Source organism: Eumetopias jubatus, unplaced genomic scaffold, assembly GCF_037043125.1.
Source record: "Eumetopias jubatus isolate StellerSeaLion01/CBP00866 unplaced genomic scaffold, mEumJub1_p1.0 scaffold_9, whole genome shotgun sequence".
NCBI classification, from domain to species: domain Eukaryota; kingdom Metazoa; phylum Chordata; class Mammalia; order Carnivora; family Otariidae; genus Eumetopias; species Eumetopias jubatus.
In genome coordinates, this window is record NW_028274815.1 from 19271431 (window position 1) to 19296385 (window position 24955).

The following is a 24955-nucleotide window of genomic DNA, read 5'->3' on the forward strand; positions in this document are numbered from 1 at the left end:
AACCAGACTGTGTGGCCTCCAGGCTGCCTGAGTCCCCTCCAGCTCCTCGCTAGCGTGATACGGAGCCTTGAAGAGATGAGCAGCAGGGCTGGGGGGCGGGGGGCAGGAGTTTCGGACTGCTGGGACGTGGGTGCCATGGAGTCACATTGTGCTGCAGCAGGTGGTCCCTGAGGCAGCGAAGCTGACGGGCTCTGCGGCCATGAGAGGCGTCCTTGGGGTTCAGGAGGCCCCGTTGACCTGCTCTCGAGCATGCTGTGCCCACCCGTGGGCACATCTCAACAAGTCTGCCCTTCTCATCTCTATCTTCACCAGCTGGAAGGAGATGATTTCCTTGACAATATGTGAAGTTGGGTTGTTTTGTGGGAATACAAGTGCTGACTTACATTATCAGTTGGGCTAGGCCAGGCTTCAGTAACAAATAAGCTCGCAATCTCAGTGCCTTAACATGATGAAGATTTATGTCCCAATCGTGCCAAGTCCAACGCTGGTGGGGCAACCCTCTTGCACCTCCAAGGTTACCATGGCAGGTGAAGCGAGCTAAGGTTAATAGAAGATGCTCTCCAAGGGCCAGATCTGGGAATGTTCTCCATCTCCTCCCCACTCATTCTAGCTGCCTGAATTCAGATGTGTGATTCCCAACCTAAGTGCAAGGGAGGCAGTGGGGAGGTCTTCCTGGGTGGTTGGAGAGAGGTCACAGTGTGGTGAACTTTGTGACGTCATCTCTGCCATACTTAGGATCCAACCTAGGGAAACGGCCCTGAGGTGCTTATCATTAGGAAGAGCCTTGCAGGTGAATCTTGGGAAATGGGAGCCTAAGCTGTGGGGTCCGGCTAACCCTGGACATGCAGAGATTCTGTTCTCCTTCGGAGCCATCCTTGGAGGTTCCAGGTCTGACCTACTGGGAAGATAAGACATTTCCTTACCCTGGTACCTACACAGAATTTCCAGGTGGAAGACTCAAGATTTTTGTGTCTGAGCTTCTTCCTTCACACAAACATGTTTGTCTCTTCTGGAAACATTCAGCAATTAAGAAGAAATAAACATTTGTTTATTCATTCAGCAAATGTATACTGAATACCCTTCTATCCCGGACACTGTGTTAGGTGCTAAGGTCACAAAGACAATAAGCCAGGGACTGTTCTCAAGGTCGCAAATATACTCAGGCACTGATGCTGGGTTGGGGTGGTGGAGGCCAGGTGTCCAGGGGGATAGAGGGGGGGCCCTCTTGCCTGATCCAGAGGAGGTGGGTCCATGCAGCCTCCTAGAAGAGTCAGTGCCTGAGCTGAGTCATAACAGACATGCAGGGCTTGGCCGTGGAAAGAGTGGGAATCCATTCCTGGCAAAGTAGCAACAGGGGCTTGAACCCCAAGCTGAGAGAGGGCACGATGCCTTCAGAAACTGTAAGGTGTTTGGGATGGCTGGGCATTGCGTGAAGAGTGAATGGTGATGCTAGGATCCTCAGGTGTCTCCCGGGTCACACTGAGAAGTCTGGACCTTATTCTGAAGGATAGGATTTAAAGCAGGAGAGTAAAGTATGGTGATCAGATTTGTGCTTTTAAAAAAAATCACAAGGTGGGGGGCACCTGGGGTGCGCAGTCGGTTAAGCATATAACTCTTTGTTTCGGCTCAGGTTATTATCTCAGGGTCGTGAGATCGAGCCCTGCATCAGGCTCCATGCTCAGCCTGGAGTCAGCTTAAGACTCTCTCTGCCTCTGCCTCTCCTCCCACCCCCGCCAGTGCACACTCTTTCTCTCTTTCTCTGTCTCTCAAATAAATAAATCTTTAAAAACTAAAAAAGTCACAAGGGCTGTTGGGTAGAGAATGGGTAAAAAGGGCAAGACTGGAGCAAGGAGATGTGGAAATAATCTATGTGGGACACAATGAGTCGGGGTGGTGGATGTGCAGAGGGAGGGGGGCAGATTAGGGAAGCAGCTGGGGCGACAGAATCAAAGACCACACTGTTGAATATATGAATGGAGATGGGGAAATGGGCTTGCAGAGCAGACAGGACTTCCTGTCTGCCAGAGGGGATTCCTGAGAATGAGTGGGCAAAAGAGCAGTGAGTTAATTCTGGGGCATCCAGTACTGAGGTACCTGTGGGACATCCAGTACTGAGGTACCTGTGGGGCAGCCAGTACTGAGGTACCTGTGGGACATCCAGTACTGAGGTACCTGTGGGGCAGCCAGTACTGAGGTACCTGTGGGACATCCAGTACTGAGGTACCTGTGGGGCAGCCAGTACTGAGGTACCTGTGGGGCAGCCAGTACTGAGGTACCTGTGGGGCAGCCAGTACTGAGGTACCTGTGGGGCAGCCAGTACTGAGGTACCTGTGGGGCAGCCAGTACTGAGGTACCTGTGGGACATCCAGTACTGAGGTACCTGTGGGGCAGCCAGTACTGAGGTACCTGTGGGGCAGCCAGTACTGAGGTACCTGTGGGACAGCCAGTACTGAGGTACCTGTGGGGCAGCCAGTACTGAGGTACCTGTGGGGCAGCCAGTACTGAGGTACCTGTGGGGCAGCCAGTACTGAGGTACCTGTGGGGCAGCCAGTACTGAGGTACCTGTGGGGCAGCCAGTACTGAGGTACCTGTGGGGCAGCCAGTACTGAGGTACCTGTGGGGCAGCCAGTACTGAGGTACCTGTGGGGCAGCCAGTACTGAGGTACCTGTGGGGCAGCCAGTACTGAGGTACCTGTGGGGCAGCCAGTACTGAGGTACCTGTGGGGCAGCCAGTACTGAGGTACCTGTGGGGCAGCCAGTACTGAGGTACCTGTGGGGCAGCCAGTATTTCAGATGGTAGGACAGGGGGTGTGGAGCTGAGGATGGACAAGGAGCTAGCATGTGGCCTTGAGAGCCATCAGGGAAAGAGGTGACAGCTGATGAGATTGTCCAAAGAGAGTGCGTAGGGTCGGAAAATAAGAGGAGGAAATAATGGATCCCTAAGGAGGAAAAGTTGCCTTGCCAAGGAGAACAAAACAGGGAGAGAGCATGGTGTCTCAGAAATCTCTGAGAGAGATCATCTCAGAGAGCGTGGTATCTCAGAAATCTCAGAGAGAGAGAGAGAGAGATCGACCATGCCAAATGTGAGAGAAGACAAGGCTTGAGTGTCCCATGGGATTTTACAAGCAGATCATTTGTGACCTGGGTGAGACCAACTCCCAAGGCGCGGTGAGAGCAAAAGCCACATCAGAGCAAGCTGCAGCCTGGGCGGGAGGGAGAACAGTGACGAGAGCTATTTAAACAACTCTCTCAAGAGAAGTCTGTGAGGGGGTGGCCAAAGGGGAATTCGTTGTTTTTTTTTTTACTATGTAATATTGAATAGATGAAAAAATAATGTTGTGGCATTGTGTAAGCCGTGAAGCATAATGATAAACAAGGAGCACCCCCATCCACTTTAAGAGGCCACGGTCAGCTCTGCTTCGGCGTGCTCCTTGTGCCTGGTGGCGGGAGCGGTGCCAAGGGAGGGGACGGTGACTGCCAGTACCCGCCAACCACGCAAGTAGGACGCAGGGAGCAGGTCACCAGGGTGAGGCCCAAGCTGGGCTCAGTGGCGCCAGAAGTCGACAACTAGATCTGATGTGCAAAAACCAGAGTAGGATCAGGATTGATAGGAATTTTTAAAATAGGTGGCCTGTCCACCCACTAGCCAGTAATTCCAGAGCCCGCCTCCATGACAGCTGGATTTGCAGGCTAGGGAAATGAGCCAGGAGCTACCCCAGACCTCCAGGAGCTCACACCCCAGACGGGAAGTGGTGGCAGAGTGGAAAAGAGTCAAAGAAAACCGAGCCTGAGCAGTGGCCAGAGCTGAGGATGTGATGTGCAGGACAGACCCCTCTCCAACGTGCCCACTGTGTTCGGGCTCTACCATCCCTCTCCCCTCTGCCTCTCCGGCCGAGTCAGCCTCTCCTGTATCTTTACGTCCTTCATAACCAAGGGTGACATCAGACCCAGGCTATGTAAGAAGCTGGGGGAGTCTCTGTAATGCTGAGCAAATCCCAATCCTTGTGATGCAGGGGGCCCTCAGTACCCTGGTGTGTCTAGGTCTCCATGACAACCCTGAGGGCCTCACGTTCGGATACTCAGGAAAGTCGCATGGGAGATGTCCGGTTCGCAGGGAGCACGGGGGTCTCTTGTGCCGGCAGCTAAATCCTAGGGTTATAAAGAACTTTTAACGCCCAGGGGCTTAACACCTTCTCAGCCTGGAGTCCTACGTTGGGCTACAGTCTGAAGGTGAGAGATTCTGGCCGCCTTCTCCCTTCCTACGTCTCTGACCTCAGGGAAGTCACTTACTCTCAAACAGCAACTTGGTCCATAGACTGGGATGAGCAGTGCCTGGCCAGCTCACGGGCTACTAGAAGGATACGGTGAGGTTTACGTAAAAAGGCCTTGTCCACTAGGACCGGAGGCTACAGATGTAGCTGTTCTCCCCATCACAGTGTTGAGGAGTTCCCAGGATCTTGTTTCCACGGTGGGGATGGTGGGATAAAATCCCAACCGCAGTTCCTGCGAGCACACGCGCATCCTTCAGGGCAGTGTGGCGCTGCAGAACAGAAGGCGTTACTCTTCAACTGACACTGGGTTCAAATCTTGTCTACTACACTCATGCCACGTGATCCCAGGCAAACCGTTTATCCCCCGCCCCAGTGATGTGGGGCTAAGGATCCATGCACTGTGGGCTTGCTGTGAATATGAGATCAGCTACCAGCTATTGAAAGCCCTTTTTTGCACCCAGAGAGGGCGCCTACTAGATGCCGACGGGCGTTGCTGCCCTCCTGGCCTCCTAGCAGGGCTGCTGTCGGTCTAAATCGCCTCCTCTCCACTCTGTGCCAGCAGGTCCGGCCTCGGTTTCCCTGTGAGGAGCAACCACGGCCCAGCGAGATGTCCCGGCACCACAGCCGCTTCGAAAGAGATTACCGGGTGGGCTGGGACCGCCGCGAGTGGAGCGCCAACGGGACGCATGGGACCGCCAGCATCTGCAGTGCCACAGCCGGGGCCGGTGGCGGCACGGCCGGCAGCCTCAGTGCCCGGCCCGGCCTCCTGCCGCTGCCTGGGGTGCCCTCCCGGCTGCCCACACCTGCCACGGCCCCGGCTCCCTGCACTACGGGCAGTGGCGAGGCCATCACCAGCCTCGTGGCCAGCTCGGCCTCCACCGTCACCACCAAGGTAAGCCCGGCGGCCTCTCTGAGCTGGAGCTGGGCACCGGGGCCCCTGTTCCCCTGAAGGCCGGGCTGGCTCCGCGGGCTCGTAGCCTGCGCCCTGGCCGCCCTGTTCCCCAGGGTGCTCCCTGGAGCCGGGCCGGCCAACCTTTGAAGGGTCACATGGTTTCATTTGCTGTCAGGTCTCTCTGTCTGCGACTCCCTCGTAAGATAAGCAGGTCTGAAGCTACCTGTCGTCCTAGGCCATGTTGATTAAATGCGTGTAGGGACGGCGAACTCCAAGTTGTCCGTAAAGATTCCCTAAATAGGTGACTTTAGACCATGCAAGTCCTCCTCGGGCGCCAGTGACTTGGGTTTGCAAGAAGATAGTGACCAGCAGTAAGGCATAAATGGTCATAAATCTACTACTTATTAACTACTCTGCTGAGAATTCTTCCCAGCCTCACCCAACTGCATGAATCAGTGCTTTTTGTCCCCCACCTGTCAGCTGGGGCTACTGAGACACGCCAAGTCTGTGAGAGCTGGTCCAAGGCTGGACCTTCCTTGGGGACACAGGACTTGGGCCCCAGCAGTCCGCTTCGGGGCAATTGCTCCTTTCCGGAGGTGGCTCCAGCCTTGGGAATGACAGCAGAAACCAGGCTGTGTTCCTAACAGAGAGACTGAAATGAAAATGGTACCAAGGCTCTTGCCTCGCTTCAGGCTGAGCTGGTCCCCCTCGCACCACTCAGAGACCCTCGGGGATGGGCCCACGCCAGGGGCAGGAAGCCCTGTTTATGACCATCCTGTTTCCTTGGCCGAGCAGGGGCTCTGCAGGCCACCTTTGCCTCTTGCAGCCATTCAGAGCGGCCTCCAGGAGCCCTCTCTGAGCCAGCGTGTGCGTGCGCGTGCGTGCATCTGTGTGTGTGTGTGTGTGTGTGTGTGTGTGTGTGTGTCTAGTGTTTTCTTCCCTGCTTTCATAAAAGTTGTGGGAGAAGTTGAAGGCAGGGGAGGCCCGTTGAGGCCATTGTGAGGTGGCCATGGTGTGGGAAAGCCACGCTCCAGGTGTGCTGAGCCTTTGTCTCCGTAATTTTCAAAACTCCCTTTCAGCCCTGCTTCCCATTAATAACTGAGCGCTGCCGGCCCAGAGCCCAGCGGAGGCCCGAGACAATGGAACTATTGGAGGCCAGCTCGGAGCACGCTGACATCTTGCAGCAGTGCTTTATTGATTTTATTTTCCTGTTATGAAAATACCTCCCCACCTCAGTGGGGAGGGAAGGAATGTCGGACGGGGGAGGGGAGATGCAAGGTTATTTGGGCACGACGCCCCCAGCCCAGCCAATCGTATTTCTCCCCTGGGTGCCGATGCAGTGACCTCTGCCTGGTGGAGCCAGCCGGCTGCCTCACCAGCCACATCTGGCAGCTGCTCAGGAGGGCCAGCTGTTGGCCATCTGGACAATGGCAGCTTCTGGAGCTGACCACTGGGGGCTCCAGGTCGGCAGAGAGAGAAACTGGACCTGGGAGCCCACTTGATGACTTCGGCCCTCTCTGGGTGGAGGCCTTTTTAGGGATGCTGTGGGGCTGCACCTGGGGCAGGGGTTTGGCCCTCTAGGCTGGGGTGCTGGAGGGCACTTGGCAGTCAGGGCCCCTCACACAGGGCTGTCCTGCCCACACAGCTCCTGCTTTGCTCCCAGGCAGCTTGGTATTCAGCATCCCTCACTGGCGGAGCCCCAAACCACAGCACATGGGGGGAAAGGAGCCCAGCCTATGATAGAAAACAGCATGGGGAGGACTGCCCTGGGGGGCTGGGAGGGGAGAGGGGGCGAAACTTCATGCCTGTGGGACAGTCAGCTCCTTGGCACGTGTCCCCTCTGTAACCATCTCCAGCCCAGCTCCAGACCTGCAGGAGCTGGTCCGATCAAACAAAGATGCCTGCTTCCACCCTGGGTTTTTTGAGATGCTCAGGAGAACGGGGTGTGCAGGGGAGAAGGAGGAAAATAGCCAGCAGCAGCTTCTGTCCAGAACACTGTCATTGAATTTGGGCCGTGGTGCCTCTCTGTCATCTGGCCCAAGCGGCGGCCCCCGCCAGACGCCTGTCCCCCAGCCTATTAGTCTAACCCCATGCCCGCACCACCTCAATTGACAGGCAGGCCCCAACCGAGGTATCTGTGATTTCCCTGGTCAACAAGCTACGTCTTTACCAAGCGGCCAAGGCCTAGCTCTGGCCCTCGGAAAACACACAGGTCTGTGACCTGGACGGTGTGACCAAATGACCTGAGACTGTCTCTGCCGTTGAGGTTATTGGCAGAGGCAGGTTAGTGTTGTGGATGAAGACAGACTGGGGGGCCAGCCTGCCTGGGTTTGGCTTCTGCCCTATCTCTTACTAGCTGAGCAGCCCTGGACAAGTTAACCTAACCTCTCTGGGCCTCGCTTCTGCAAAATGGGAATAGGTAGTAGCACCTGCCTCCCAGAGTTGTTGTGAGCATTGTGTGAGTTCAAACGTATATGCAGTGCTCAGAACAGAGCCAAGCCTGGCACATGGTAGTTGTCACCCCTGCCATGTTGTCACTGTCACCCAGGAGAAGCCTAGGGGACAAGGGCGTGCCCCTTCGGAGAAGGATCATTTCTAACCTCACCAAGAGAAAAAGGTAAGTCTTTCGATGAGAAACAGGAGCTAGGCCCCAAGCACGTGGGGAAAGCAAATTGTGTTTCTGAGTGGTTAGAGCTCACGTCTGTGACACGGAAGCATGACATGACCAAGGTGACATCATGGCAGCAAGGGGAGCTAGAGGGAGGGCGTCCAGTGATGACCAAGAGTCCGCATCACCTAGTGAGCCTGATGATGGAGTGAGGGGATTTTAAAGCTTTTTTAGCCACCAGACCCCTTCCTTCCAGGAAAGTGCAGTGTGTATACAGGGCCAAGACCCCACTCTGGTGGGAGGGGGCTGAGGGAGGGGCCTGCATGGGAGCCAGGAACAGAGCCATGTGTCCCTGCTACCCTGGAGTGTGCCAGTGGGGGCTTGAACACACCGGCCTGCCTTCCTCAGTGAAGGGTCTGGTGCCACATGTGGGCCAGTCACGCCTGAGAACTTGGGCAAAGGTCCCCAAGGTGACTCTCAGGGACAAGTGTTAGTGCTGTCAGGCCTTAGCGACCCCCTGGGCTGGGCATGGAGTGGGGTGTCACAGCTCTCTGGGGGCTGGGGGCGACCACTGGCATCCTATGCCATCACCACCCATGCCCCGACTCCCATGAGCCTGGCCACCAGCTCACCCTCAGTACGGGGGCTGCTTCTGCCATGCCGTGGGGGACGGTCCCAGCTCCCCAGGGTAGGGAAGGCTTGACCAGGCTCCCTGTGGCTGGTGAGCGAGGTGATGACAATTCTTTCTGTCGCTGCTGCCTTAGGCCTCTGTTGATTTTTATGTTTCTTCATTTTCCTGTGGCCTGAGGATTTCTTGCTGGTCTTTGATGAAAGTCCAGTTGGACAAGCACAGATTCCTGGGCCACTGAGGCAGGGGGAGTGTGTGACCAAATGCAACACATACACACACACACACTCACACACACGCACCCATGCATTCACTCATACATACGCACACGCGCACCCACACACTCACTCATACACCCTCACACACACTCACACACACACACACAAGTCCCCAGAGCCTGAGAGAAGCAGAGGGACCGTGCCCTCCGGCCGCTCTGTTTTGCCGGTTAGAATCTGAGGCCCAGAGGAAATGAGGCTTGCCGAGGGCCCCTGACAAGTGAGAAGCAGACCGCCTGGGCTGGCTCCTTTGCTTGCTGCAGGCTGCCTGGCACAGTGCGCTCTCCATGGTAACCGTTAGTGCAGCATTGTGACCGTAACTTCTCCAGCCCTTCAACCACCTACCTGACAGCAAAGCCCAGTCTGCAAGAAAATGGGCAGATTTACCCCTGGGGTGAGGTGGGGAAATGTAGCCCAAAGGTTCTGCCAACTCTACACTGCAGAGCTAGTGAGAGCTTCAGGCTGTCACATCAGACAGAACCGGGTTTGAATCCCACCTCTGCCTCTTAGGAGCTGACTATGTCTCTGAGTCTCATTGTCTCTAAAATGGGAGTAAGAATAGCATCTTCCTGGTGAAGACGTTGTGGGGATTGGTTAAATTCGGATGTGTGGGAAAGCTTAGAACAGCACCTGCTACCCATAAAGCACTAAATAAAGGTTAATTTTAAAAGCTGCCTCAGAGATCGGGTCGAACCAAGTGTCCAGACCCGCGGGGTGAAACCGGCCCCCTGGAGGTTGGCGCTGGTGGGGGCCCTCCCCTGACTGGAGAGGCATGAGGACACCGAGAGCGGGGACAGCCCTGTGCCTGGCCCACCATGGCCACTCTGGGCTGCAGGCCGTCAGGCCCCCGGGAGGAGGGTGGCCCCGAGAAGCAGAAACGAAGCCCCAAGGCTGGGCCTGTTTGCCGGGTGGAGGGGAAACCCTGCCGCCCCGCAGTTGCCGCTGCATGAAATTTAAATTATTCTTGGCAAACCTGCCTGACAGATGAAACAGAAAAGGGACGGCTTCATAAAATGCAATTTTGTTCTTGAAAGAATGGACTTTGCAGAATCCTGGCTGATGTCTGTGAAATGTGTTGGGGGCTTTTTTCCTTGTGGTCAGGAGCACTCATGCTGAAACATTCCCGTCGTTCCTTGGAACTAAGCCCTTGAAAAATAATCTGGGCTGGGAAGAGAGAGACTTAGCTGGTGTCGGGGGCCCGAGGAAAACCAAAAGGGGCCGTGAAACCTGTAGGCTCCGTCCTCAGAGCACCAAACACCCTGATTTTTTTTTTACATTTATGAGCATTTGGGGCTTTCAGGGTGGATATTTGTCATTAGAGAGATGGCACCAGCCACAGCGTCTTTCCCCATACACTCTAGGTTCTCTGGAGAGATGCCCCTCCTAGGGGGAGATGAGCTGGGATTTCCGTGGGGAATTGTGTGAATGACCTCGAGGCCCCGCCCGGCCGGCCCCTCCCCATCATGTGGTTCTGCGGCGTCCGTGAATGGATAAGGGATGCTCTTGCACAGTTACAGAAGGAGAAGCAGACCTCCCTTTCCTCTTGTATTCACACTAAAAATCAAAGGCTGCTGAGTGGGCTCGGTTGGGAGAATCACTCAAGTCCCTTTTGTGGTGAATTTCCAGACTGTGCGTGATTTTATCCAGAAGACTGTTCTTGCTCCGTGAATGAGAATGTGTGATTTCCCCTGTGATAAATGATCAGGCACTGATCATGCGCCGTGAGACAGCTTTTGTGCATGTTCGTGCCGAGCTAATGGGTTTGCCTGAACGTTGAGTTGCAGCCGCAGTTTGGATTCTATCTTCATTGACTTAAAACCCATCTGTCAGTCATGAAATGTGTACCATTGAAAAATGTCGTGATTTCCAAAGTACCCATTTCAAAACCTACGGTGTAGGGAGGGCAGACCCGAAGGGCTTGAACTTTAAATTTGTGACCGAGGGGGCAGAAAGAGGGGAGAAGACTATGTATTCATCCACACTTGTAAGGGGTGAGCCACAGGTTAGATTCCAGAAGAAAGCTGCCAGGAGATCTCGTTGACTAGAGCCAGGTGTGTAGATAAGTTAGCTTTTGCTACAGAAAAATCATCTCAAAACATAGTGGCTTACACCTTCACAGTTCTGTGAGTTGGCTGTCAGTTCTGGTCCAGGCTGGCTCCCTCATTGGTCTGTGGTCAGCTGCAGGTTGGCTGAGGCCAGCTGATCTAGAATGGCCTCGCTCACACATCTGTGCTTCACAGACTGCCCACCAGTGTGTATCTCTCTCCTCCGTGGGGCCTGCCATCCTCCATCCAGCTAGCTCAGGCTTGTTCACCCGGTGCTCTCGGGCTTCCAAGAGCAGCAAGAGGGTGAGGCTCAAGGGCTTTTGTAACATCCACTTGAGGCACATTTGCTAAAATCCTACTAGCCAAAGAAGTCTCATGGCCAAGCCAGATTCAAGGAGTGGGCAAAAAGACCCTGCTTCTTGATAGGAGGTACTATAGCACCCCATTGCAGAGGGGCAGGCATTCAGGGATGGGATGATTTGTGGTCATTTTTGCGACATACCGCCAGGCTTTCCAGCACACGTGCTTAAAGCCAAGGGTCACCTGCCTCTGGCAGAAAGGATAGGGTCGATCTGCTGCCATCCTCTACATGGCCTTGTGTGGGAAATCAATATGGGACCCACATAACACATACCCACCGGGGTTACACACCTCCCATCTACACCAAGAGCTGCCTGGTGAGGTTTGAAGGAAGGTACCAAGGAAGGATTGTGTAAAGAGAGGAGAAGGGGCAATGGGCCCCCAGGGAACCCTGCAGGGTGCATTTACCTTGAGAACCCACTGCTGGCCAGGACCTAGCCCTCACGTGATCCTTTCACTGCCCCCAGAGTCCGTGGGACGGTGACACTGCCGTTCCCAGGACAGTCTCACAGACAGATGCTAACTTATGGCTCAGAATTTTAAAAATTCACCCCAAGGAGACCACCTTCACGGATTTTGGCCAGTGAATTCCTCCCTGTGAGAATCCGCATGGCAAGATGTTCTAACGAGCCTGAAATCAGGAAAGGGAGCCAGTTATGTGGTGCAAATATTCAGTAGCTGAAAATTGGACAGCCCAATGGCTCTTTCTCCCTAATAGGCTAAATCCCGTGCAATTTCCCAAAAAGCCTTTGGAAAGGCCTCTTCTTAAATTAAATTAGGTTTCCTGCAAACAGCATCACTCAAGATGAACATAAATCTATTTCTTATTCACTTTTAATGGTTTTTCCTGTTTTACTTAATTACTCATGTTGCAATTAAACAATTTTTTTCATTGCAAAAGGACAGTATTTCAGCTACATTATGGGTTAAATAGGCTTTGGAGAACTCGCCTGGGAGTCTCATCACCATTTATAACATAGTTTTTTATGGGGAAAGTATGTTCCAAAATCTAAACAGCCAAATTACAAATGAACTTTCAGAACCCAATCCGTTGGCTAACTGGAACTATCTGTAATGCTAAAAATAACTTAGAGAAATAAACACAAAAAGGAGAGCTGAATACCCTTCAGTATAATTCGTTCACCATCAGCATCTACAGATTTCGTTTAATTTCAGGGAGGAGAATTTCTTCCAAACCCAGGCTGACCCTGTCCCTGTTTTACTCACTTTCATGACACAGGCCGCCAAATTGGCCTGAGCCCTCCCAAAGCATAATGCCACTGAGAAGCGTCGCTGTGAAGTCCCCGCAGAGCTGAACGGATGTAACGCGGCAGATTATCCATCAGTTTCAGCGTCCCGTTGGCTGCCCTGCAGTGAAGGCTCTGGAGGACTCCGGGCTGCTCCGGCTACAGGCTCCAGTAGCCGTGTTCCTCTGCATCGTGCATTTGTCTCTGTAGAACCTGTAGGCAAGAAACCTCATTTTCCTCTGCACGTTCAACAGAGCATCTGCGTGCACTCGGAGGCTGGTGGCGCACACCTTTCCTCTTGACAGGGTGGGAATCCCTGCTGTTCCGGCTGCCTCTCTCCTGCCTCTCTCCTGCGCCTCTTGTTGGACCCTCTGGCACCATGAGGGGAGTCCTCGGGGCCGGGGATGGAGCTGAGTACACACTGATAGCAAAAGGCCAGTGGTCAGCACCTCCCTCCCTAGAATACACCCCTGGCTGCCACAGTCCCCACACGGGGTCCTCATTAGACCCGCTGCTGAGGCCAAGGCATTTTGGTTAAGCATGCTAACCTCCACCCCGTACCCCTACCCTCTGTGGTCCTGAGGGGCCACAAAGGCTTCCCCATAGGCCACTCCTTGCGTTGTCAGCGAGCAAGGCTCCTTGCCCTTTCCAGACAGAGCTGGGGTGCCAGAGGGAGTCCCTCGCACCTGGAGGGTGAGGAATCGAAGCCCACGGGACTCCCCTCGGCTAAGAGGCTGGTGTTGAGGAACTGGGGAGAGTTGGACGGATCCCAATCACTCACCCTTTCAGAGTTGACTTCTTTATTTTAAAAATAGGGATTTAAATGACTGAGAGGAGCTGGGGCAGAAGGACAGACTCATGAGCCCAGCTTCATCGATGTCTCCCCCAAGCTGGTGTGCTTCCAGCTGGCTGTAAAATGTGGGCCAGGGACTTCCACACTGAAGGCTTCTCTCCCTCATCAATAGTAGATTTACCCACCTCTCCCGGTACATTGGCCAGCCCTGGGCCCCAGCTCTGACTTGTCTGTGAGCCTCTCTGTGATTCTAGAACAGCATCTGCCTTCAGGTTACCCCGGGGAAGCTCCTCTAGCAGCAGAGAAACCTTCTGAGCACAGGGTAGCCTTTTACTAGGTTAAAAGAAATCACCTCAGCACTAGACTGGCCCCGAACATGATTTCAGATTCTTGACATACTACTTAAAGAATTCCTTCATCAGGTTAGAAGCAGCCCTGAAGCTGGCGGGTTGGGCGTGGGGATAGGAATAAGAAGGTGGCCGAGACTGCAGATGAGTCAGGTGGCTCTCGCTGCGGGAGCACAGAAGCTGGGGAACCTCTCCAGGCCTGACAAAACGACCTTTGAGTTGGGGTGTTGCTGGCTGTCTACCTGATGTGCGTTTTCTTCCCCTCTTCCTTCCTGACCGAATCTCAGTTCTGGTCAGGTATCCACCACCTCTCGTGCCTCAGGGAAATTGAACCCTAGCCCCTACGGGGATGATGATGGTTCTAAGTCAGGTGCTGGTGATCCCAACCCCCTTAGTCATTGTGGGTTTAGGAAGGGTCATGTGACCTAAGTATAGCCATGGAACAGGAGGGTACTGCTGTCGGGGACTTTGGGGAAACGTTTTCTCCCCTCTGAGGAAGAGTCACAAGAAAAAGGCCAACTTCCTTTCTCTAAACTGTCATGTCTGGACATGCTGCCTTGAACCATCATGCTACAAACTGAGGATGAAGCCAACACATGAGGAATAGGGAAAAAAAAAAAACAAGAGAATTCCAGAAATACGGAACCAGAGCCCTAGTGTGCATTCCTTCCTGCCTCTGGACTTCTTGATATGTGAGCTAATACAGTTCCTCATCGTATAAAAAAATAAACAGAACACAACTGTGTTCGTTGTGTGGAATGCTCCCTAGTGAGAGTGTGGGTGCCTTTATCCATCTCCCAGACCTTGCCTGGCACATTGGTTTGCCAAAAACAGCTGCAGTGACCTTTGTGAGTACCGTCTACCTGTTACTGATTCATTTCAGCACTCGCTGCTGTGTACAGGGATTCTGCTATCTTTTGCTTCCCTAAATGCCAACACCAGATCATAGATTACTACCGCCACACTCCTGTGTTTTCGTGGGACTGTGTTTCTGGCTGAGGGAAATCCACCAACACACTGGGTGCCCAAACCATGGGTCACTTGAGAGTTCACCCCTACCACCCATTTTAGCCACAACTCCCCAGATGTAAGAAGAATTCTCATGCCCCAGGGCCTTTGCACTTGCCCCTCACTCTTACCCACCCAGAAAAAAACTCCTGTTCATCCAACAACTGACAGCCTAAATGTTACTACCTCTGTGGTGGAGGAGAAAAAAATGCTATTATTTCTCTTGTTCCCATAACACCTTCGTTTATGTTCTTATGTAATGCCTTTGATATATGGTACGTACCCATCTATTCATTTGTATCTTTATTGGGCAGTGAACTCCATCGGAATAGCCTCCATGCGATCCCAGCATATAGAGATTCTCAGTTAAGTGTGTAAGGACAGAATGAATGAATTTATGCTTATAAATTTGTACTCATTTATTTAGCCCCTATTACTGGGGTCGAGAGGATGAATGCCTTTGACATAATCTCTATCTACGTGGCAGATCAGCCTTCAAACAATGAGTAATTTCTGTGGATGCCCATGATGAGGATGATGAAGAGGGGACCCACGTGGGGAGCCAGAAGAAAGCCTTCACAGGCTTGCAGATGGGACCCGTGTCCCAACAATGAGGCCTGGATCGCAGTACAGATTTTACATACCAAGGCCTTAGCCCTAGGTCCTGCGCCCCTTCCCATCTCTCCCAAAGTGTTCGGGTTCATGGGATCACAAATATTAGTATTTATTCGGCACCAGTACTTTCCTCTTCAACATTAGTATTTTCTTGGGACTTTTTCCCGTTTGCTTGCAATTCTTGGCAGCCTTTTGCATTTATTTGGTTATTTTATTTAAGGCGCTCGTGTAGGAATTATTTTGTTCCAGGCACTGTTCTAACCACTTTCCCAACATTAGCTTTTAAAATCTTCATCACAGCCCTCTGAGGTATGTACTATTACCACCATTAGAGACGAGAAAGGCCGGGGGACTTGGCCGAGCTCACTCAGCAGCCTGGGACTCATCCCTGGGCAGTCTAGCTCCAGAGCTGGGCATGGAGCTCTCTAGGGGCCCTGCCCAGAGCCATCCTCACTCACTGAAATCTGTTGAATGAGCCACTGGCTGAACATCTTGCCATTAATTTCCCCGACACTCACAGCACCTCCTCAAGAGAGGGCTGCAGGCTCCCCGCCGAAGCAGTTTTGTTCATCAGCGATTTGAAACCATCACGAAGACTACGACCAAAGCGCGTGTAGGATTTCGGGGTGCAGCCCCATCCCTCCTAGAGGCCCGGCTGCAGTTCTGTTCACTTTCTCTCTGGTCAGCTGACCCTCTTTCCTTAACATCCAAGCCATGGGTGCAGTACAGACTCTGCTCAGATGCAGGACATGGGAGACCGTGGAGCCTTGAAGCCACAGCCTCTTTCTTGGGGTTTCTTGTTTTGGTCCACGACAGAGTCCACGGCTGGTGTCCACTTTAGTGGCTCTTTTCAGAATGCTTTGACCGGTTTCATTCCGGAAGGGCATTCTAGGTCATCCCAGCTGCCCACAGGCATCGCCTGGTGGGCTTGGGGCAATACCTGAGCTCAAGGGGGCAGCTCCGTCGTCTTGCTGGATTGACACCTGGGCTGGGGAGTGGAGATGCCATAGCATCTCGGGCTGGCTGCTCATGTCGGACGCTGTCTTCTCTGTGAGCTCAGCACTGCTCGAGGGCAACAGAGAGAAGAACGAAAGGGCTACCATTTGTCACGGGTCTTGTTATGGTAAAAATGGCAAATAGTATAGCATATATATTTTACAATGAAAAATATTAAAAATGAATAAATGCCATGCCGTCAAAAGAGAGAGGAAACATCTGTGTAAATTCAGGGAAAGCTGAGGCACTGAGTAATTTCCCGTATGAAGAGAAATGGGGCTGCTGGTCAGGGTGGCCGGGCGTGAGGTCAAATGCACACTGACAGGGGCTTAATGGCAATGTGAGAGGGAGCTCCTGAGAATGGGCATGGGGGCTGCCTGGGCGGTCGGGGGCTGGGTGTCACTGAGGGTTCCCCACCATAATGCACCGTTGGTGGCGTGAGTTGGTGGGTGAGTGTGCTCACTTTCCCTGCCATCCCCAAGAGCTAGGGCTGCGAGGAAAGCCTCAAATGTGCTGGGCTCACTAGCGGTTACCGGTCTCACCAGCAGGGAGGGTTCTCCAAGCCAGAGACGTGGGCCTCCCCAGCACAGGTGTGCACTTTAACCCCGTGCGCTCAGAAGCCACGGGAGGAAGCAACTCAGGACTGCCAGCCAGCCGAGCCCCTAGACATGTCCTTGGCCTTGCCACCACCACCACCACCGTCAGCATCACTGACGCTGTTTATTGAGTCCTCACTATGAGCCAGCCAGGGCTCTGAGTGTCTTCGCCCGTGTTAACCCCTGCATCCCACGAGTGTATGAGGCAGGTGCCCTGCACATCCTCCTTCTATGGCACAGTGAGGTGACGCAGGGTCCAGGCTTATGCCGTCTGGCATAAGGGCCACACAGGACAGGGAGCTTGCCACCTCCTTACGATGCTGCTGTAGTGAGTGGGATCCTCACGACAAGAAGAAGGCAGGGAGGCGGAAGGACCTGAGCCACCACAGCTCCCCACCGACTGAGCTCCAGGCCCCAGCCACCCGTCTGCCCGGCCGGGAGCAGAGCAGACAGACGCGCGCTGCCGTCACCTCCCATGTCAGGACTATGCTGAGGGTGAGATTTTATTCCCCCACAATATTAGGCTGAGGAGAGGATGTTGGGCAAAATATATTGTACCCGTAATTCATTTTAATGGGAATTCAATGGTGGCAACTTGTCATCTGCTAGATTAGAAGGGAATATTGTGAATATTGTGTTATAAAGGCATTAAAAAGGCGTTATGAATTGGGTTCCATTGCACCACGTCGTGTTCCTTGTGAATAATTGAGGAAGAAGCCGGTGCTGGGCGTTCAGCATGGTCCGTTTTTGAGATCCCAGCCGTTCCCTCCCCAGGCCGGTGGGGCCCCATTGATCCGACAGCCCTCACGGCTATGGGGAAAGTCTGCACCTGGCAAGTCCGAACGTTCCGTAAAAGGAGCATTATGCTTCCTAACAGACTCTTCCTCCCCGAAGAAATTAGTAACTGCCACATCCAGCACGAGACTCTAGGTGTTTCTTGAAAACCCTTCCCGAGTCCAGATAGTCTGTGTCCCTTGCCTCCCGTCCCTGGAAGTCTGGCTTCCCAGCCAGGGCCCAGGTGGGCTCTGGGGGCATGACTGAGTCAGCAGCAACCTTCCCGCCACCACTCATGCCCACCTCTGGGTCCCTCAGTGGCAAAGACTGGAGCACCAGTGCACCCACATTCAGACAGCTGGTCAAGCATCAGCAGCTTCGGTCCTAGTGGAACAAGCCCTGCTTGGCCAACACCCATCTCCAGTGGGCTTGTGGGTCCTGCTCTGCCACCTGAAGGATCCGCCACCTGCTGTGAAGCCACGCCTCCCCTTAGCTCAGACCCCTAGGGTCTCCATATGGTCCTGTGAAAGATACACAGGGCTTCCTGGCTGGGGTCCAGTACTGCTTTTGTTATCAAAGACGAGAATTTGGCTCAGAACAAAAGAGTGGCTGCCCCCACCCTACCCTGCCCAGGAAAATCTAAAAGGAGAGTAGGGGAGGAAGCTTCCAAGTCTTTGCCCCATATGTGGATCTGGGCAGAGCCGGTCTACGCTTGTCCTGCGTCTCTGGCGTGGACTCTTCAGAAGGACCTCTCCCTGACCTTGTCCGGTCTAGGGACTCTGGCGGCTAAAGAAATTCTGTGACCTTTGCCAACTTTGTGGGCAGTTCTGAAGCAGCTGGTCATTGGTAAATGAGTAACTCTCCCTTGTAATTAAAGGTGTTGTTCCAGCATTTCAAATGTGACTTGTCAGACACCAGGGCAGGAGTGACTAGAGAGAAGGGGAGGGGCTGCAGCTGGAGGGGCAGTTGGGGCCAAAGGTTTGGTTGTTGTGCGGAGGGCAAAAACGGTCATGGGTCGGCCAACCCCATTAATCAAACCTAGTTGGGATACCCGTAAGTACTTACACATCTTGCCTGCACCGTAATGGGACTGGGAGCCCAGACTCCAGATTTGAGCTGCCAAGTTCAAAGCCCGACTCTTCTACTTTCTAGCTGTGTGGCCGTTAGCAAGTTACTTCCCCTCTCAGAGCCTGGTTTCCTCCTCTAGAAAATGGGATAATAATACCATCTATTAATTGGGTTGTGGGGGAGAGTAAATGAATTAATAACACAAAGCCTTCCAGCCATCTCTAGTGTCTAGTAGACACTCTATATGTGTGATCTACCATTATTATTATTACGTGGTCTTCACCGTGTGGTCTTTTCCTCTCTGTCTCCCTCCCTGTACAAAGTGGGTCCTTGAGACATAAGATCCTGCCTTGGGTTTCACATTGCGAGCACCTCACACTTGCCTGCTATGTACTTAGGAAATAAGTGTTGAATTATCAAATTATATTGTGGGTAGAAGAAGGTGTAGTCATGGAAATCACTTGCTTTACTTAAAAAAAAAAAAAATAGCTGCGCACTTCTGAAAATCGTCTTCCACTTTTCCATGGTCCTGTAGTCTCCTTTCAGAGAGGTTCCACAACTGCTTCTTGCTCTTCACATGGCATCTCAGTGAGAGTAGTCAAGAGCCTGCAAATACCTTAACTATGTATTTGAAATGCATGTAGTTCCTCACTGATTAAAAGGATCCCAAAGTAAGGCATTTTGCAAAGCAATTACTGTGCTTCCTTGAAATGAAAAATCATCTCCTGTATTTGATGATCTCAAATCCAGAGCCGGTGCCTTGAACAGTCCTGGGCTCCAAGCCACATTCTGTTTGTTGGGGGTTGTCATGAGAGTTGTGTTGTTGTTCTTCTTTTATTTTGTTTTGCTTTTAAAACCATTTGTGGAGGTCCAAGGCACTGTGCCAAGAGCTTTACATGTTTTGTCTCTATTCTTACAACAGCCCTGTGTCGTAAGCCTGCAATTATCCCCATTTTGCAAATGAGGAAACTGAGTTTCAGAATGCCTGGGGAGTTTGCTCAACATGCCAGCTCCTAAGTGGTAGAAGTGGGATTTGAACGCAGCCCTTTCTTAGGTCAAAGCCCGTGCTTCTCACTGTCCAGTCTTTTGCCTGGATGCCTGCCTCCTCTGGGAGCTGCAAATATGAAGTGCCCAGAATTAAACTCCCTGTCCTGAGGCTCAAACCTGCTCCTCCCCTGCACACCTGGCTCCGGGCCAGGTCCCCCCCACTGCCCAGCATTCCAGCTACCTGGAATCCCCTCTCCTTCCCCATCCCCAGCACTGCCACCAGCTTCACCTTCGGATGTTTCTCGAGTCCATCCACTTCCCTCCATTTCCACGCCTACTGCAGTAGTCTGGAACACCATGGAAGCTCACCTAGGGAACAGAGACAGCCACCACACCCACCTCCCCACCTCCAGTCTGTGCCTTCCTCCCATCCATTCTGCCGTCACTGCAAATCTGATCTTGTCACACCGCCGCTTTAAAAACTGTGCAGGGGCGCCTGGGTGGCTCAGTTGGTTATGTGTCTGACCCTTGATCTCAGCTCAGCTCTTGATCTCAGGATGGTGAGTCCAGACCCTGCACTGGGCTCCATGCTGGGCATGGTGCCTACTTTAAAAAATGTGCAAATACCCCAAACTTGGCCTGAAGATAAAGTGGCTTAAGGCCCACCTTGCTAGCCTCTTATCTCTCACCTCCTTACCTCTGCACCCCTCGTGTCCCACATTTCAGCCCGACATCAGCTGCAAGCCGACCTCTGATGCTGCTGAGTCTGGCCAGAGCAGGCAAGCCAGCCCACAGTACCATGCGAAGCAGAGCATGACCTGGAAAGAGCACAGGCCTTCCAGACAGGCAGCCTTGGGCTTGTATCATTGGTAAGATGCTTAACCGTTCTGTGGTCTCATTTTCCTCATCTGTAAAATGGGGACAACAACAATACTACTTTGCAGGACTCGTATATCAATTAGGGAAATTCCAGGTTAAAAACAAAAACAAAAACAAAAACAAAAAAAAACCTAACCCATCACTGGGCAAACGAGACGCGTTCAGAAAATCCTGGGGGTGACATGAGTTTTGTTTTATAGATAAATTCCTAGGGGCTGATTTTTTAAAAGAAATGGATGCTCATTGGAAAAAATACAAGGTATGAGCATTTACACGATGACATCTCCCTGGTTTCTACCGTGTTCCTCCGAGGATGCCAGGCCCCTCCCGTCTGTGGCACAGCCTGTAGAAACGTCTGGCCTTCCAGTGAACATCCTCCCCACCCCACCTAGCGTTTTGCGCATCCCTCAGGTCCTCTCTCTTTAGTCATTCAGCAAACGTGTACATTTGGTTTCCCAAGAAGGTTCGGATGGCCCAGGTGGTTTTGGCAGGGACCATCTGTGAGCGCAGCTTCCCAATCGGAGAATCACCCCGGTGCCCTTCTCTCCTGGACAGCGCGTTTGTGATGAGGGACTGGGGGCCCCACGCTGCCGCCATGCACACCCCGCTTGGCGCTATGGCGGCGTGTTTAAGAACCACTGTGAGTGCACCCTCTGAGCTCAGCCTTTGTAATCTCTCCCAAGACACAAGCATTCGTGATGTGGATTGAGTTCTCCGGTGACCTTCAGGGTAGCTTGCTGCCCCCGCCTCACTTCCCCTGGACGCCATGCCCAAGTTGGGCAACCAGAGGCCTCCCTCCGACTGAGCACCCCTGCCCCCAGGCTCCAAGCTCCAGCGCCTCCCTGACTCCGGCAGCCTGTTCATTGGGGCAGGCCACAAAACGAGGAAGAAAAATCTTTTTAGACTGGATAAATAGGGCTGCTGCTGCTTTATGGTGGTGTGGTTTATGGTTTTCAAACATTTTAATTAGTTTCATTTTTAATATAAATGCACCCTGTTGTTTTGTGCAGGAAGGGCACAGTTCTTAAAATCTCAGAAATAAAGTAGGAAAATGACAGATTGGCTATTAAAGCGTCATACTCAGACGTGTTATTATTATTATTGTTATTTAACATTGCTAAGCCCCAACACTGAGCCAGGAGGGATGGTGCAGGGTAGAGCGTGGAAAGGTCTAAGGGTGCTGATGATTCAGGTATCAGGGGGCCCCCAGGGGGCTGGCAGTTGCTTTCTCAGCTGTCAGAGGTTGCCCTGCCCCACAGAGACTTCTCAGGGTGCCCGTCAGCCATCTGATTAGTGGAGTGAGGATGCAACTGGGGGAGGGCTAGGCTCTGTGTCGCAACCCCGTCCGTCCTACGCTCACCGGTGAACTTGCTGAGATTTCCTGGCGCCCCCCAGCCCCCCCCCCCAGGTAGAGATTTGAGCTATGTTTTTGAGATAGGCGTCCTCCGAGAAACTCCTCTCTTCTTTAAAACATTTGAATCCGTGAGAAAGCACGGTTAGACAGACAGGATTTTATTTCAGGGACACTCCTTGTAGTGGGTTGAATAGTGCCCCCTTGTACAAAACATATAGGTCCACTCGGAACCCCCCAGTGTGACCTTGTTTGGAAATAGGGTCTTCGCAGATGTCACGAAGGTAAGATTCTCAGGATGAGGTCGCCCTGGATCAGAGTGGGCCCTCAGTCCAATGAAGAGGACACTTTGAAGAGAAAGCAGAGGGAAGGTTGACACGCAGAGATCAGAGTGACGCAGCCACAGACTGGGAACGCCCGCGGCCACCAGAAGCTGACAGAGATGAGAAAGGACTCTTCCCTAGAGTCTTTAGAGAGAGCACGGCCTGACGGCACCTTGATTTTGGACTCCCGGCCTCCAGAGCTGAGAGAGAATAAATTCCTGTCATTTAAGCCCCCAGTTTGCAGTGATTTGTCGCGATGTCCTCGGGAACTGCCGCGCTCCACGAGAGTATCTCTCCTAGTAGCTCCTTAAAGAAGGCCTATCGGAATGGGGGCTGGTTCTTCGCAAAGGATGCTCTTGATGCTCTGAGTGTAATCCAGGAGCAGGATGGCCTGCTGACCTCACTGCTGAGTTGATATGAAATACCATCTCGCCTTTTTCCTCCATGTCAAAAACTGTTTCCATGGGCTTTCTAATGACCACCCGCCTGCTTCCTCTGACATCTGGCCTCCAATTTGGAAAACTCTCAAAGGGCGAGTAAAGTGAGAAGCCGGGTGCTCCCAACGTCCCTCTCCCATCCTACGGCAGTGTCCCCTCTGCGTGGGAGGGCACTTGTGCTGGTGTCTGCATTTACACGTGTTGGTGTTTGCAAAGAGAGACAGATTTGTGAGTTTGGGGCAAGACTTTTGCTGCGGCTGGCATGAGAAATGGGAATGGACAGATTCTGCTGGTTATTCCTCTGGCAGAAGGCTCTTGATCAAATGCAGAGCACCATCAAGGAAATTCTTTAAAGCCAACAACCATGCACTCACTGGCTTTAATTCAGAGGAAAATTCTCTGCCCCACCATCTCTACCCCTCTTTGACTCATTGTAAGTGAAAGGAGAAGAACGTGCTGGAGCTGTGGTCTTGGCCACACCTCATGCTCAAAGAGGCCACTTTGACTGTGGGGTTTGCAGCAGGAGAGTTCCGAGGAGAGCACTGGGCAAGGAGAGAACTTCTACAAACCCACACAGCCACCCAGACAAAACCAGCCAAGTGTAAGCCAAGGCTTAGAGGCCTATTTCAGGAGACGAGAGATCCCCAGGCAGGCTCCAGTCAGCCGGCTGGGCCTGTGCTGTGTCTTTTCCCTAGCTGGTCCCCTGAGTCTAGGTATGAAATTAGATTGCAGCCCAATTGTGAATGCAGCTGTTGTTGGCGGCCCAGAGCCCATCCTGGGGCAGGCGTCAGTGGTCCTCGGAGGATATTTATTCTTTAATCACTTAGGAGTTGGAAACAGAGCTGTGTACCGAGCTCCTGGAGAAAGGCACACTCCTCCCAGATTTGCCCTTTGGGGATTAAAACAGCTGAAACTCTGGGAGCAGAGCATCTACATTTGGGGAGTACTGGCTCTGCCCAGTGGTGTTTAGGCTGGTAACTAAATCCCTTGGAAGTGATTTAACAACTTGGGTTTAATTTCTTTGGAGAAACATAGAAACTATTTGAACTGATGACATCCTTCCAAGCCTCTGGCCACACCGTAACCCCACATTGGCAGTGCTGGAGCAAGTCCTTAACCAGGGAGACTGGGGGATGCCTGGGCACGGGGGGAGAGAGAAAGTCAAGGGCAACACCACTTGGTGTAGACACTTGGCCTCAAACAAGGAGAGAAAATGGAAGACCCAGACCATCGTACCTATTAGACCCCACGGTCGGAACGGCCACAAGCATGGGTACAGATTCACAGAAAGACACCAAGGGGCCTTCAGGAAGGCCAGACGAATGCATGGATTGGTTCGGCTGGCCTACCTTGCAACAGACTGCTCCAAGAAACAGTGCCTTTAAAGGCCGGGGTGGTTCTCACAAGCACTCAGCAACATGGCAGCTGAAATCGCTATAAGAAAGGAGATGGATTACAGGAGGTGGAATCCGTTACTGAAAGATTCTTGGAGTCTAGCAGTGATAGCCACAGCTCACTGCTAACCGGGAGATTTATGTGACAAGATTATCGATGGCATTAAGCACATTTAGAAGAGAGGATTATACCTACTTCTGGGTCAGTTCCGTGCCACCAGGCCCCAGTCTGGCCAGCGTGTTAACAGATGGGCGGCTGGCTGCACGAAGGTGAAGCTAAATATTTGCACAGTCACAGGAAGAGGGGAAACACAGACAATGAGTGTAATGCTTGGTGGCTAAGTTCAGATCCAAGGGAAGGATCTGGCTCGGGGTCGCAGCCAAATCCAGGGCAGCCTCCATTTCTACCTCCTCCCTTCCCTCCCCACCCCCATCCCCCTCTGCCCCCAGGGGCCTCCCCGGATCTTCCTCAGGTGAACCTCCTCCCCCAAGAGGAGGGGACCCACGTGTACCTGGAAACAGGAGGGTGGCGTTGGGAGGCATCAAGGGGTGACAGGAAGGAGACTGTGCCACCTTCCCTGACCGGCCATCTTCCCAGAAATGAATTTGTGGGAATAGTAGATGCTTCTCAAGAGGAGGAGTGGCACCGTCATTGCTCTGCCACGGGAGAACTTAAAACTAGACCAGGCAGAGCTCCAGAAGACGTGCTGCTGGGAGCAGTTCTCCATGGCCTTTTGGAGGGTGACTATGATGTGGCCAGGTGGGCCCCTGTCATCTGCGATGCTGAAGCCCAGCCAGGGGCCAGCACTGAGCAGAAGGAGGCGGAGCGGCAAGCCTCTGGGCAGGCTTCGCTGTCTCAGGATCCGCCCCCCCACCCCCAAACAGCCCCCGACCGAGGGCTTGTTGGGCAACCCTTGACCTTGTGAGCAGAGAATGGAATGTGACCTCAGAAAATGTTACTTTTGAAAAATGGTGGTAAAATAAATGTAAACACAGAATTCACCGTTTTCCAGTGTCCAGTTGGGCGGCATTTCGTACACTCACATGGTTTGGCAACCATC

The 24955-nt window shown here is 52.9% G+C and overlaps 1 protein-coding gene across 1 annotated transcript in view; it reads left to right on the forward strand.

Annotated features, from left to right (window-relative positions):
• The window catches only part of KLHL29 (kelch like family member 29), a 300062-nt gene that overhangs the window by 157203 nt on the left and 117904 nt on the right, over window positions 1–24955 (forward strand). Inside the window, exon 4 of the mRNA XM_028099660.2 lies at window positions 4831–5163. Within this exon, the coding sequence (XP_027955461.2) occupies window positions 4831–5163 (333 nt within the window). The remainder of the gene's footprint in view (window positions 1–4830; window positions 5164–24955) is intronic.